Raw genomic sequence first — 13,581 nt, forward strand, 5'->3', positions numbered from 1 at the left:
CTACTTGGTGACGCCAGGTGCAATATTGACATTTTTTTTAAAAAAAGAAGAAGCTCTTTTGCGCAAATCTGGAAGATTGACTTCCACCACAGCCATCTTCAATATACAGATCTCAACACAGAAAACTGTGGTGCAACTTGGAGAACACAAAGTACTTGAAAGGTTGTCACACAGAGGAGGGCAGGACACATTATAATGGGCTCAGGTTACAGGAAGCCAGATTTCGGCTGAACATCAGGAAAAACTTTGTAACTGTTAGAGCAGTACACCAATGAAACCAATGACCTAGGGAGGTGGTGGGCTCTCCAACACTGGAGGCCTTCAAGAGGCAGCTGGACAGCCACCTGTGGGGCATGCTTTAAGTTGGAGTCCTGCACTGAGCAGGGGATTGGACTCAGTGGCGTTATAGGCCCCTTCCAACTCTACTATTCTATGATTCTATGACTCATATTCATAAAATATAATTTTAAAAGCCTGGTTTACCCACATGTGTTAAATGCTGGATTTGGTGGAAGTTTATTGGTGCACAATTCCACAGATAATTTAAAAAAAAGGAAAAAAACATTGCATGCGCACAGGTGAACAAATACCTGTCCGCATGCCCACAATGGTCCTCAAATTTCCAAAATGTGTGGAGAGAAGGGAAGTACTCATTAAAGGGAGGGGCAAACAACACACAGCATGAATACATCCCATCAAGCATTGCTCACTAGTGTGGACGGGAAACATCAAGATACATTTAAAGCTGAATGGTCAACTGTATTATCGTTAAATTATGCAGAAGCAATCCTGAGTTAATTAAACAAAATCAGCTTTTTGTGAAGTTTTTTCCAAGGGAACAATACTACAGTATAATCATCTATGTGTCTACTCAGAAGAAAGTTAAAAATAAGCAGATCTGCAGTCTTTATGTTGCAACATAGAGCAACTGCCCATAGAGCAACGTAATAATATTAGAAATCTTCAGCCTCCCAAGCATGTAGGACCTCAGCAACGTTTGTCTCAACCTTCCCGCTGGGCAGCCTTAGATCATCAGAGCTATCTCCATTGAGGTTTCCACACGGGGCACACAGCTTCCCTGTAAGGGACTTCTTGACTTTCACTCTCACCTCTCCACTGGGATGAAAGTGAATCTGCACCTCAGAGGCCTGGTCAATCAAGATCCCATCCTGAATTTTGCTCACAGACACAGCTTTGGAGATCTTGTATGGCAGCCTTACTGGACGGCCATTTACCTGGAACACATAATGAATGGCACTTTGAGAATTCTTGAGAACTGTCGGGTTGTGCAACTTCTAATTGTTTCTGTTGAATTATGACCTGGGAGACCAGGGTTTGAATCCCCACATAGCCATGAAGCTCACTGGGTGACCTTGGGCCAGTCACTGCCTCTCAGCCTCGTGAAAACCCTATTCATTGTTGTTGTTATGTGCCTCCAAGTCGACTACGACTTATGGCAACCCTACGAATCAGCGACCTCCAATAGCATCTGTCATGAACCACCCTGTTCAGATCTTCTAAGTTCAGGTCTGTGGCTTCCTTTATGGAATCAACCCATCTCTTGTTTGGCCTTCCTCTTTTTCTACTCCTGTTTTTCCTAGCATTATTGTCTTTTCTAATGAATCATGTCATCTCATGGTGTCCAAAGTATGATAACCTCAGTTTTATCATTTTAGCTTCTAGTGATAGTTCTGGTTTAATTAGTTCTAACACCAGATTATTTGTCTTTTTCGCAGTCCATGGTATCCCCAAAGCTCTCCTCCAACACCACATTTCAAATGAGTTGATTTTTCTCTTATCCGCTTTTTTCACTGACCCTATCCATAGGGTCGCCATAAGTCGGAATCAACTTGAACGCAGTTCACAGGGCAAATACTAATTAGTTTAAAAAAACAACAGCCACAAGTTTAGTGTGATGGTCCAGAGAACCTACTTATGACAGGAAGCAGCCAATCCACTTAGGAACATAGAGAGCTGCTTTATAATGAATTAGACCATTCGTCTATCTAGCTCAGTATTGTCTACACTGACTGGCAGGAGCTGTTTAGGGTTTCAGGCAGGGAACATTCCCAGCCATACCTGGAGATACCAAGGATTGAACATGGGGGCTTCTTCATGCAAAACAGATGCTCCATCTACCACAGAGCTATGGAGCTTCACTTTATTGAGAAAGAAGCATAATGTATGATTATTGGGGGGGGACTATTTTGAATAAGTATTTCAGGGGTTTTGGATTGCAAGATATCCCATGTGACCAGTAGCTCATGTTACTTTGAAACCACTGCATTTGCTGTGAATTCTGATCTCCCTGAGCTATATTGTTGATATGACACAGGGATGGGAACCCTGTGGCCACTCCAGAGGTTGTAGGACTTCAGTTCCCATCAACTCCATCTAACACGGCTAATGGTCAGGGATGATAGAAGCTGTAGTCCAAAAACATCTGAAGGACTATAGATTGTGCCTCCTTAACCTATACATTTGGGCTTCACAACAGTTCAGGATTCACCACCAACCACCTTTTTAAAACTAAGCAGGCATTTAATAAGGGGTCCAAGTTATTTTGGGCTTCTTCAGTTTTCATCTGCAGCAGCTATGATAAGCCTGTGAAAAATGTAAGCAAATAAGAAGTTGAAGTGACCAGGGATAATTGCATAAACAAGCCGTTGTACCTTACTACTAGATAATTTGTTCTCCCGTGGCATGCTTCATGCTAACCTCTACTTACCCATGTCCTGTTGTTCTTTTTAACAGTGATGGATGCTTCCGGAAAGAAAACAAAGACTGCTCTCCCGACTACCAAGCCATTATCGCTGTTCTTTCCAATGCTCACTGCCACCCTGAACCAAGAGGGGGCGCTTTTGTCACAAACAGAAGCTACGTCATAAACTCCACTGCAGAGGTATTTCCCTAAGGCACCATCAAAGGAAGTGAGCTGGGCTCCTGGGGTGAGTTTGCACTGGCCTTCCAGACTTTCCATGCTCACACAACTGCGAACACCTTCCCTAAGTGTGCAGGTCTCTCCTGTGCGGCAGCTGCTTTTAACACAGGTAAGTTTGCCCAAGATGCTACAAGTGCATTTCTCACTGCAATTGCTTGAGAAGAAGGTCTCTCCAACCTATTGGGAAATTCCCAGAAATATATATATATATTAGTGCAGTGGCAAATTCAGAAGTGCAGGGTCCCTTCATGATAGTCACAGCCACGCCCACTTTTTCCTCATGAAAATTCACCAGCATTTTAGTGTTAATTTCCCCCCCTAATATATACATTTTTGTATGTGACTTTGCCCAATATACACAATGTTACAAAGCAATTTGATATAATGCATCTTTGTACCTTATGTTCTCACTCATACATGCAATTTTATGCATAGCATATGCATTTTTGTACACATTCCTTGGCTGGGGAACTGCACCGCAAAAATCAGACAAATGTCAGTTTGAAAGGATGGTTGTTTTTCAGTTCACATGTTCAGAAAGTGTGAATTAGGTAGATTCACCTTCAAATGCAAACTGGATCTAATTTCTCTCCCATTCCTATAAACCATCCCTGCTGATCCCTCTAGAAAGGAACCTTGTAACTGGACTACATAAACTTACTTTGAGGTAGAGTCCATCATGTACACAGCCACATTTGTCTGTAGGTACACATGCATCTCCATCATACAAGTAGCCATCATCACACTGGCAGCCTTCAAAGCATTTGCCTGTGCACTGGACTGAAGTAGACAAGCTGGCACAGCTGAAATCACAAAATGCTCTTGTGCATGCCTCATAGTGGCTGTTGGCCGGGCAGGTGAGGGCTACAGAGAAAGCAAATAGAAAAAGTAATGTTTGACAAATACAGAATGGGCAGGACTTTCAAAACAAAAAAATAGTTTCAACCATTTTGCTTTGTCAATATTAAGTTTATGGCACAGAAATGTATGGCGCTATAGCTGACTTGAGCGTTCACAAACATACTCAATCGCTCAAGGAACAAAGGTATAAATAAAGGTACTTGGTCGGGTCTGTGCAACCACCTGTGTCTTGGACCCTTGCCCTTCATGGCAGATAAAATCTGGCAGGGGGATGACAGCTGGGAGGGCCAGGGAAATAATTAATGCTTCTCTCCAAGAAAGAGTGGTCCCAGGCTGCTTGAAGGAGATGGTGGTAAGACTGCTCCTGAAGAAGCCTTCCTTAGATCTGGAAGATCCTAATAATTTTAGACCAATACTAAATGTCCCCTTTCTGGGCAAGGTTCTCGAGAGGATGATTGCCAACCACCTCCAGGTACTCTTGAAAGAGACAGATCTTCTAAATCCATTTCAATCGGGATTAAGGCCTGGGTTTGGTATGGAAACTGCCTTGGTCACCCTGTACAATGACCTGTGTCGGAAGAGAGACAGGGGGTGTGTGACTCTGTTGATTCTCCTTGGTCTTTCAGTGGCTTTCAATACCATTGAGCCACTAAGAGCCAGGTGGCTCACAGACAAGGAGGATGAAGGAATTAGGGAATGGTTTGAAAAACAGGAACCTGGTAGAAAGATAAGTAGGAGACAAAGCTTAAAGAAAAGGGCAGGAGGATTAATGAATTGTAATTGCCATAGCTTAGCCAATAGCTCATTCTACTTTTAGTTTTGGGGAGACTTGCTATGAAAAGGATAGAAAGGGGGAAAACACCTTCTTAATAAACTTACGACAGAAGGACGCTGTTCTCCAGGCTTCAACCTTGAGTCCAGCAGTCTGGCATGCAGCTCCATAGGCTTGAAGGCTTCGACAGAGGTGTTCTGGTGCCCCATTGGCCACACTCATGTCGTGCAAGCAGTGCTCAAAGTAATCAGAAGGGCTCATGGATGACTGACAGTCTTTGAATGGGCCTGTCTCAGATACAATCATTCCACAGGAGTTCTCATTCTCATAGGGTGATGTCTGGGCTGGATCATAGGTAGGGCATTCCTCACCGCAGCCATCAGAGCAAATGGCACCATCCACAGCGACCTTCCAGGAGGCTCCAAACTCATCTACACTTTCAGTGAGGTTTCCACTGGGAAGCATGAAATCATCGCTCTCGTCACCATTGAAATTGCCACCCAGACCACACATCTGTCCCTTGTAGGTGCTGGGGACAGACACCCAAACATATGAGGAGGTATCATAAAGGACTGTGAGGCCAAAGGATGACTGGACAATGATATTGTTCCCCTCCTGAGTGATCCAGAGTTTCTTGTCATCTCTATTAACTGGCAAAGTGTAGAACTCTCCATCCACCTGCACCAACAAAAAAGAATAAAGAATATTAATGGGGGTTGACTCTGGTCCCCCACACACACCCTTGTGCACATGCTATTTTTCAAATCAGTGATCTAAAGACAGATTAAAGTAATTTAATTAGTAATGTTTTAAACTATTTTCATGTAATTTTATTGTGGGCTGCCTTGGACTACCTATGGGGAGAAAGGGCAGGTTAAACATTTGAAATTATTATTATTATTATTATTATTATTATTATTCCTCTAATATGAGAGGCACATACATACCATCGCATTCCATTTCACTCCCCTTTCAAGGACAATAGTATATTTGTGAACAGAGATCACAACCTTCCTTATTAGAGCCAAATGCCCATGATCAAGCTTCTCATTCTCCACCAGCACAGAGAGCTGCTGTAGCCGCGGGTCTTTGCTGCAGACTTTGGCTAAGGTGTAAGTGCAAGAGCCATGGAAACGAAAGCTTTGTCCATCGAAGGAAATATAATGAGGGTCCCCAAATGCTAGAACTGTGCCATATCCTACTGGGTGACAGCCTTGGATGCCATTCTCCACCCTGCACTCTTCATGTGCTCCACAGGAGAACTTCTGACACTTGGTGACTCCATTGTCCATGCACCGGCATTTTTCCTGACAGGAGTGAATGGGGAAGAACTCCTCTCCCTTCTTGTAGTATCTGCCATAGTACACACAGCCACATTCTACAAGAGGGACACATTGATCCCCACTGAGGAAGAATCCAGAATCACAAAAACATCCTTCTGTACACGGAGCATCACACTTTATTGTAGTGGAGCGGTTCTGGCATGTCTTAGGACAGCCAGTTCCACAAAGTTCATAGTGGGAATTTGGTGGACAAGGAAGACCTAGAAGGAAAGAATAAAGAGAATTTTGCCAATTTTTGAAATTAAAGCTGACCTCAAGTATGGCCAAGTTGTTATTTTGGGAAGAATTTTGGAGACGGTGTGGTTCAAAATGTAAAGCTCTGAACAACTCAGAACCAATTTACCTGAAAGACTTCTGCCCTTGTATAGACCTGTAAAATCACTTACATCTGCTGAGGAAATTCTTTTTATGGTGCCACATCCTACAGAATGTCATACGGCACTGACCTGTAAAGGGGCATTTTCTGCTATTGCCCCTGAACTATGGAATGCCCTTTCCTCTGCCATATGTGAAGCAGCAACCATCACTTAGGGCACAATCCTAATGGTATTTATGCTGGGTTGAGGGGATACAGGATGTGGCAGATCTCTGGTTGGCTGGCTAGGTCCAGCTCAGCCGAGCTATACCAGCATAAGTCCCTCATCCCAGCTCAGCCAGCCCAACCTGGCTCAGCCAGGGCTTAGTTGGCTCAGCTGAAACCTGTGTAAACTAAGTCCCCAAAAAGGGGGAGTGGCAGGGCTGGGACTGACAGGAGTGGGTCTCATGCCATATCCTACTTCCATCCAACTTGTTTATGTGACCATCAGTCCTGGCATAAGTTATGCCAGGAAAAAGCTCTGCTGGCTCAGCCGGTGTTCTCCCCTCCCGAGAGCTCCTGAACGGAGTTAGGATCTGGTGTACTTTAAGCCAGCTTAAGTTCACCTATAGCAGCCTTTCCCAACCAGTGTGCCTCCAGATGTTGTTGGACCACAACTCCCATCTTTCCTGACCATTGGCAATGCTGGCTGAGGCTGATGGGAGTTGTGGTCCAACAACATCTGGTGTGGTGTAGTGGTTAAGGTGTTGGACTACGACCTGGGAGACCAGGGTTCGAATCCCCACACAGCCATGAAGCTCACTGGGTGACTTTGGGCCAGTCACTGCTAGAGTCGCCATAAGTCGGAATCGACTTGAAGGCAGTACATTTACATTTTAAGGACGGGCAAGAAATTCAATTCAGTTTGCACTTCAAGCCAAATCTATCAAGTCTGCACTTTCTGAAACATTACAAGAACCAAAGCACAGCTACCCTTCGAAATTCACACTTACTTGATTTTCCAGTGCAGTTCACCAACCAAACAATGTTTACAAAAAAGCATATGTTAGACGGAAGTGTGCATAAAAATGAATATATAAGTGAAAATAACATATAAAAACGCATTATATGACAAGAAATTGATTGCAAAAATGTGTACATTAGTCAAAACTGCCTACAAAAATGTGTTTATTTGGAGAAATTCACACTAAAATGCTGGAGAATTTTCTTGAGGATTTTTTAAAAAAACAAACCACAAATTTCTGCAGAAATGTGGAGAACTGAATTTCAGATTGAAAAAAAGGGGGAAACTGAGGGAACCGAAATTGACGGATATTTCTATCCCTACCTTGCCACGTTGTATGAAAACAAAAGTAATATTTGCTATGCTATTGTTTCAGTTCCAATTCTTTCAATAGAAATTCCCGGGTGCAAGGACAGTTTTTGTAGATTTGATTAATTGACCAATTGACCATACAAATAATTGCTTTAATCCATTCACAGACATTACTAAAATGGCTATGGGGAACGGAGGTTCTCCTTGATACAGAATAGGGAACCCAAAACAGTAGAAATGAAACACTCCAAGTTATTTGGGAGGATGGTAGTTTCTAACTGCTAATATAACAATGCAATGCCTTCTTTATGTTTGAATGAAGATATTTGTGTTTTTGTTTTTTTAAAAAATATTGCTATGAGATTTTGGATTGAAGAATAATACGTATAAATAGGTATCAGGTCTGTGAAGCACTAACAGGAAAGAACACTAGGACTCATTACAGGTACTATCCCTGTAGAGTTGTAACTCTCTAAACAACAATCCCTAATACAGTGTGATATTTTACAAGTACATTCAAATCCTTGTCAAATAAATTTCATTTTTTAAAAAAACTATGATCACATTGTGGCCATTGCCACCCAAATATTTAATAAAACTCAGATTCAGAAAGTAACCCTTACCACAGAAGAAGGATGATCTCCATTTCCCAACCTGGGCATCCAGATCTTGGCAGGATGTCACGTAGGCACTGATGGCACTGCACAGAGTATCATGGTGACCCTTGTACTGACAGGTATCGAAGACGCAATCATGAAAGTAGGGTGTTGGGTCAATGGTCTTGTGGCACTGCCTGAATGGCCCATCCTTTCTGATGAGGATCCCACAAAACTGGTTCCCTTTGTAGGTCTGCTTCTCTGCCTCAGTGCACACTTGGCAGTTACTGGTACATCCTGCAGAGCACCCCGGGACCTCCTTCACCTTCCAACTATCAGCGAATTGGATTTCATCCACTGTTAGAGTTCCATCCTTCATGGCAAAGTCATCGCTGGGATCCTGATTGGCATTGCCACACAGTCCACAGACTGCATTGTCATAAGTGTTGGGAATAATGACCCTGGCATAGCTGTACCAGTCAAAACTAACTCTCAGATGAAAGTCTGTTTTGATGAAGCCATGGACTCCGCTGATGTAGACCTTCAGTTTATTTTTGTAGTAGAATGGCAGGTCCACAAAGACCCCGTTGACCTGGAAAACACATGGCAGTGATGTCAAGAAATTTTGTGAATTTAGAAAACAATAATTTGGACTCATTTTCATTATCAAGAAATTAGATGCACAGTTTATGCTCTATGCCAGGGGTGGGAAACATGTGGACCCAGCATCATTGCCAGTGGTTAGGGATTATGGGAGATGTAGTCCGGCAACAGCTGGAGTGTCAGAGGTTTCCCCACCCCTGTTGTAGGCTCTATAATCAATGCAGTTTATCCAGCTTTCCAGAATTAGAAGGAAATTACTTGCCCTATGTGACATAATCAGAAGCCTGACGGCAAGAAAGAAAATTGTTTCTACTACTGACAGTTAAAACAGAAATTTGTCCTTTGAGGATAAACTGTGTTCCACTGACCAGTGCTGGTTCCAGGTTTTGTAGGCCCTCAGACAAGACACCCTCTGTAATTTTGGTTTCTCTCATTTTCTCGTTAATTTCAGTTCTCCATATTTCCACATCAACTTACAATTTTTTTAAAAAAAAAGTACTCATGAAAATTCATCAGCATTCTAGTGTGAATTTCTCCTAATATAACCTTCTTGTATCAATTTTGTGTGATATACACATTTTTTTGCAAAGCAAATCTTTGCTTAGCGGGTTGATCTTCATAAGAACTCATCACATCCAACACCATTTTCCCCCATGGGATAGTCTACCAGACTTGATGGAGTAGGAAAAATATTCTGGGATTTATAACTTGCTACCCTGGGCTCCTTCTTGGAGGAACAGCAGGGTATAAATGTAATAAATAAATACATAAATATCACTTGCAGCACAAACCATACAATGCTGAATCATTTCCTCAACTCGCTTGTCCATTCCTAGACACCAAAGCTTTTGTCTGAGCTGCTTTTTAATCAGACTAATTCCCAGATGAACTTCATGGGTTAAGTGAATCCATTTTATTTGTAATGATATTGGGCCAATCAAATTATTGGTCCCCATGTTCCCCAAGAAATAGAATTTAGTCATTCTTAAGGAGATCTTATTCATCACTTGCAGTCACATTCTCAGCCTATTTTTTTTCTATGCCTATTTTGCTGGGCTTCTCCAATCTCCTCCCTCAACTACTGGGTCTTGCTCAGGACAAACTTCTTAAAACACAAACGTACAAAATACAACAGTATGTATAGTATTATTCTGCATAGAGATCAATTATGTAAGTAAAAGGATTTCTTTAGTAATGATGAAGGATGGTGCCTCTTTTCAACTGTGAATATAGAGTTTGGGCAAAGGGTGGAACTGGGATTTGCAAGAGACAGATAGCTGCTACTCCTCTTTATCATTCTCCTTTGTTCCTGGTACCTAGTATAATACAGTCCATAACACAAGTTCCTCACACTGTTTCCCTGCCCTAGCCACATATCATTGGCTGGCAGGAAAAGGCACAATGAAAGTATTTAGCATCACATCTTGCATTGCACTATACATTCCCAGCAATGGCGGAAAGAGGGGAGAAAGAGGCACAAAGTCGTAGCGGTCCTATGGCTCTTAGAAGATCTCGTTGTGCTCTAATTCATAAACATGCTTCTTTAGCCTTGTAATCACAACAGAAAAGAGTGTTCTCGTACTTCCATTCACGTTCTTCCCTACGTGAGAAAAAAGAATCGCATGCAATGGCCATGCCTAAAGACTTCATCACATGATCTATGGTTCAACCAGCCAAAAAGTGCTTAATCTAAGTCTTCCCTGTCACCCAACATTTGTACCTTAATCTTCCGTGGATGCTCTTGGCTCAGACTGATGGTCATGTTGTAGACCTCTAGTGTCACCACTTTGGTGAAGGACACTGCCTTACTCCCCCGGTTGTTGTTCTCCACGGTGACCGAAAACGGGGTGAGGGTGGGGTCCTTGGAGCAGACTGCCACCATTTGATAAATGCAGGTTCCCATGAAATCAAACTTCTTTCCATCAAAGGTGGTGTAGTGAGGGTCCCCAGTTCCTATACAGGTGGAGTAGCTGCTGGGATGACAGCCCAAGATCCCATTAACCAGGGCACATTTCTTGTTGGCCTCACAAGAAGCCTTTAAGCACACAACCGTCCCTAATTTGGGGTCACACTTGCAGAGTGTATGACAGCTTTCATCATCCCAAAACTCCTGCCCTGCATTGTACAAAATGCCTTTGTGAGTGCAGGGGCAGCTCTCTGCTGGGACGCACTTCCCAGCATCAAAGACGTAGGTCTCGTTACACTGGCAGATTTCCACACAGGTGTCTTTGCATTTGGAGGGAGCCGTTCGGTCCAAACAGGTTGCTGGGCAGGCATTTCCACAGGCCTCGTAGTGGCTGTTCTCAGGGCACGGTATTGGGGGTGAGGTGGGACCTGAATGGAAAAAGAATGATCAAAACTGATCAGGTACGATTACATGTATAAAAACAAACAAGGACAAACAGTAATTTCAGGCTGTAGTCAGGAGTACCCACAGACCGACAGCAAGTTGATTCATTTTGGCCATCCTCTAAACTCACATTCACTTGCTGTTGAAACTAAGAGAGGCAGGGCTAAAGAGACTTTTGTATCTTGTCCAGGAGACAGCAGCTGAGGTGAATAAATGAGCATCTTTGGAATCAAGCTCATGCTGTGGGCTAGATCTGAAGCTCCCAAGGGCCCAAACTGGCCTCCAGTTGATTTCCTCCATGTCTCATTCACCATCTCTCCCGAACCATCTCTGGTAATGGAGCGTTTCTGAAATGCCTTCTGCCTCCATCTCCCACAGCGTCTGGGGCTTCCCTTATTGGCTTCACAAAAAGCCTTTTGCATCCAAATCTCCCTAATTTGGGGACACACTGGCAGAGAGTATGGCAGCCTCAGTCAGCTCACAACTCCTGCCCTGCATTGCAGTTCATACCTATGGGGGGGCAGCTCTCCACTGGGACGCACTTCCCAGCACCAAAGACGTAGCCCTCGTTACACTGGCAGATTTCCACACAGGTGTCTTCGCATTTGGAGGGAGCTGTTCGGTCCAAACAGGTAGCTGGGCAGGCATTTCCACAGGCCTCATAGTGGCTATTCTCAGGGCACAGTATTGGGGGTGAGGTGGGACCTGAATGGAAAAAGAATGATCAAAACTGGTCAAGTGGCATCTCGGATCAATTAATCTTTCCAAATTGCTTCATTTCTGCAAAACATTTTTATATTGTTATGTTGATTTGCAGTTAACTACCCCAACATTTTATAGTTCAATTTCACAGAAAATAAGCTGGGTAAAACGTGGAGACCACTGCCATCTGGTCTTCAATTAACAGTCTCAAAATATACCTTTTGCCTTGTTTTTTTAAATAATTTGTGGCACAGAGACATGGAAATGTTTGCAGCATCTGTATAGAAAACTCGACACTGCTTTATTTTTCACCATTTCTTTGTACATTTGACAAGGTTTTCCCCTCCACCTATCTACACATGAAGGTTTCAGGAACGATATTGTTTCACACAAATAGGATGGAAACATCTGTGACTTTCCATTTTCTCTGTTTCTCATTTTTCCAGTCTTAGATTCAGATCTCCACATTTCTGCAGCAATCTGCAGATTTTTTTTTTTAAATCCTCATGAAAATGTCCAGCATTTTAGTGCGGATTTCTCCTCGGCCAGCCCAGAACTCCTGCGCTGCGTTGCACTCCATACCTATGGGGAGGCAGCTCTCCACTGGGATGCACTTCCCAGCACCAAAGACATAGCCCTCGTTACACTGGCAGATTTCCACACAGGTGTCTTCGCATTTGGAGGGAGCCGTTCGGTCCAAACAGGTTGCTGGGCAGGCATTTCCACAGGCCTCGTAGTGGCTGTTCTCAGGGCACGGTATTGGGGGTGAGGTGGGACCTGAATGGAAAAAGAATGATCAAAACTGATCAGGTACGATTACATGTATAAAAACAAACAAGGACAAACAGTAATTTCAGGCTGTAGTCAGGAGTACCCACAGACCGACAGCAAGTTGATTCATTTTGGCCATCCTCTAAACTCACATTCACTTGCTGTTGAAACTAAGAGAGGCAGGGCTAAAGAGACTTTTGTATCTTGTCCAGGAGACAGCAGCTGAGGTGAATAAATGAGCATCTTTGGAATCAAGCTCATGCTGTGGGCTAGATCTGAAGCTCCCAAGGGCCCAAACTGGCCTCCAGTTGATTTCCTCCATGTCTCATTCACCATCTCTCCCGAACCATCTCTGGTAATGGAGCGTTTCTGAAATGCCTTCTGCCTCCATCTCCCACAGCGTCTGGGGCTTCCCTCATTGGCTTCACAAAAAGCCTTTTACATCCAAATCTCCCTAATTTGGGGACACACTGGCAGAGAGTATAGCAGCCTCAGTCAGCTCACAACTCCTGCCCTGCGTTGCAGTTCATACCTATGGGGGGGCAGCTCTCCACTGGGACGCACTTCCCAGCACCAAAGACGTAGCCCTCGTTACACTGGCAGATTTCCACACAGGTGTCTTCGCATTTGGAGGGAGCCGTTCGGTCCGAACAGGTCGCTGGGCAGGCATTTCCACAGGCCTCGTAGTGGCTGTTCTCAGGGCAGGGTATTGGGGGTGAGGTGGGACCTGAATGGAAAAAGAATTATCAAAACTGATCAGGTAGTGTCGTGGATCAATTAATCTTTCCATTTCTTCATTTCTGCAAAACATTTTTATATTGTTATGTTGATTTGCAGTTAACTACCCCAACATTTTATAGTTCAATTTCACAGAAAATAAGCTGGGTAAAACATGGGGACCCCTGCCATCTGGTCTTCAATTAGCAGTCTCAAAATATGGCTTTTGTCTTTTTTAAATAATTTGTGGCACAGAGACATGGGAATGTTTGCAGCATGTGTGTTGAAAACTCG

At 43.5% G+C, this 13,581-nt stretch overlaps 1 protein-coding gene across 1 annotated transcript in view; it reads right to left on the bottom strand.

The window, feature by feature from the left end:
* Positions 1-738: 738 nt before the first annotated feature.
* The window catches only part of LOC133370843 (IgGFc-binding protein-like), a 67,448-nt gene continuing 54,605 nt past the window's right edge, over positions 739-13,581 (bottom strand). Inside the window, 10 exon segments of the mRNA XM_061597720.1 lie at positions 739-1,235; positions 2,729-3,118; positions 3,603-3,805; positions 4,682-5,252; positions 5,522-6,117; positions 8,172-8,736; positions 10,468-11,081; positions 11,608-11,802; positions 12,382-12,576; positions 13,103-13,297. Coding sequence (XP_061453704.1) covers positions 954-1,235; positions 2,729-3,118; positions 3,603-3,805; positions 4,682-5,252; positions 5,522-6,117; positions 8,172-8,736; positions 10,468-11,081; positions 11,608-11,802; positions 12,382-12,576; positions 13,103-13,297 — 3,806 coding nt within the window. The 3' untranslated portion in view covers positions 739-953.

The sequence above is a fragment of the Rhineura floridana genome, chromosome 15 (assembly GCF_030035675.1).
Source record: "Rhineura floridana isolate rRhiFlo1 chromosome 15, rRhiFlo1.hap2, whole genome shotgun sequence".
Taxonomy (NCBI): Eukaryota; Metazoa; Chordata; class Lepidosauria; order Squamata; family Rhineuridae; genus Rhineura; species Rhineura floridana.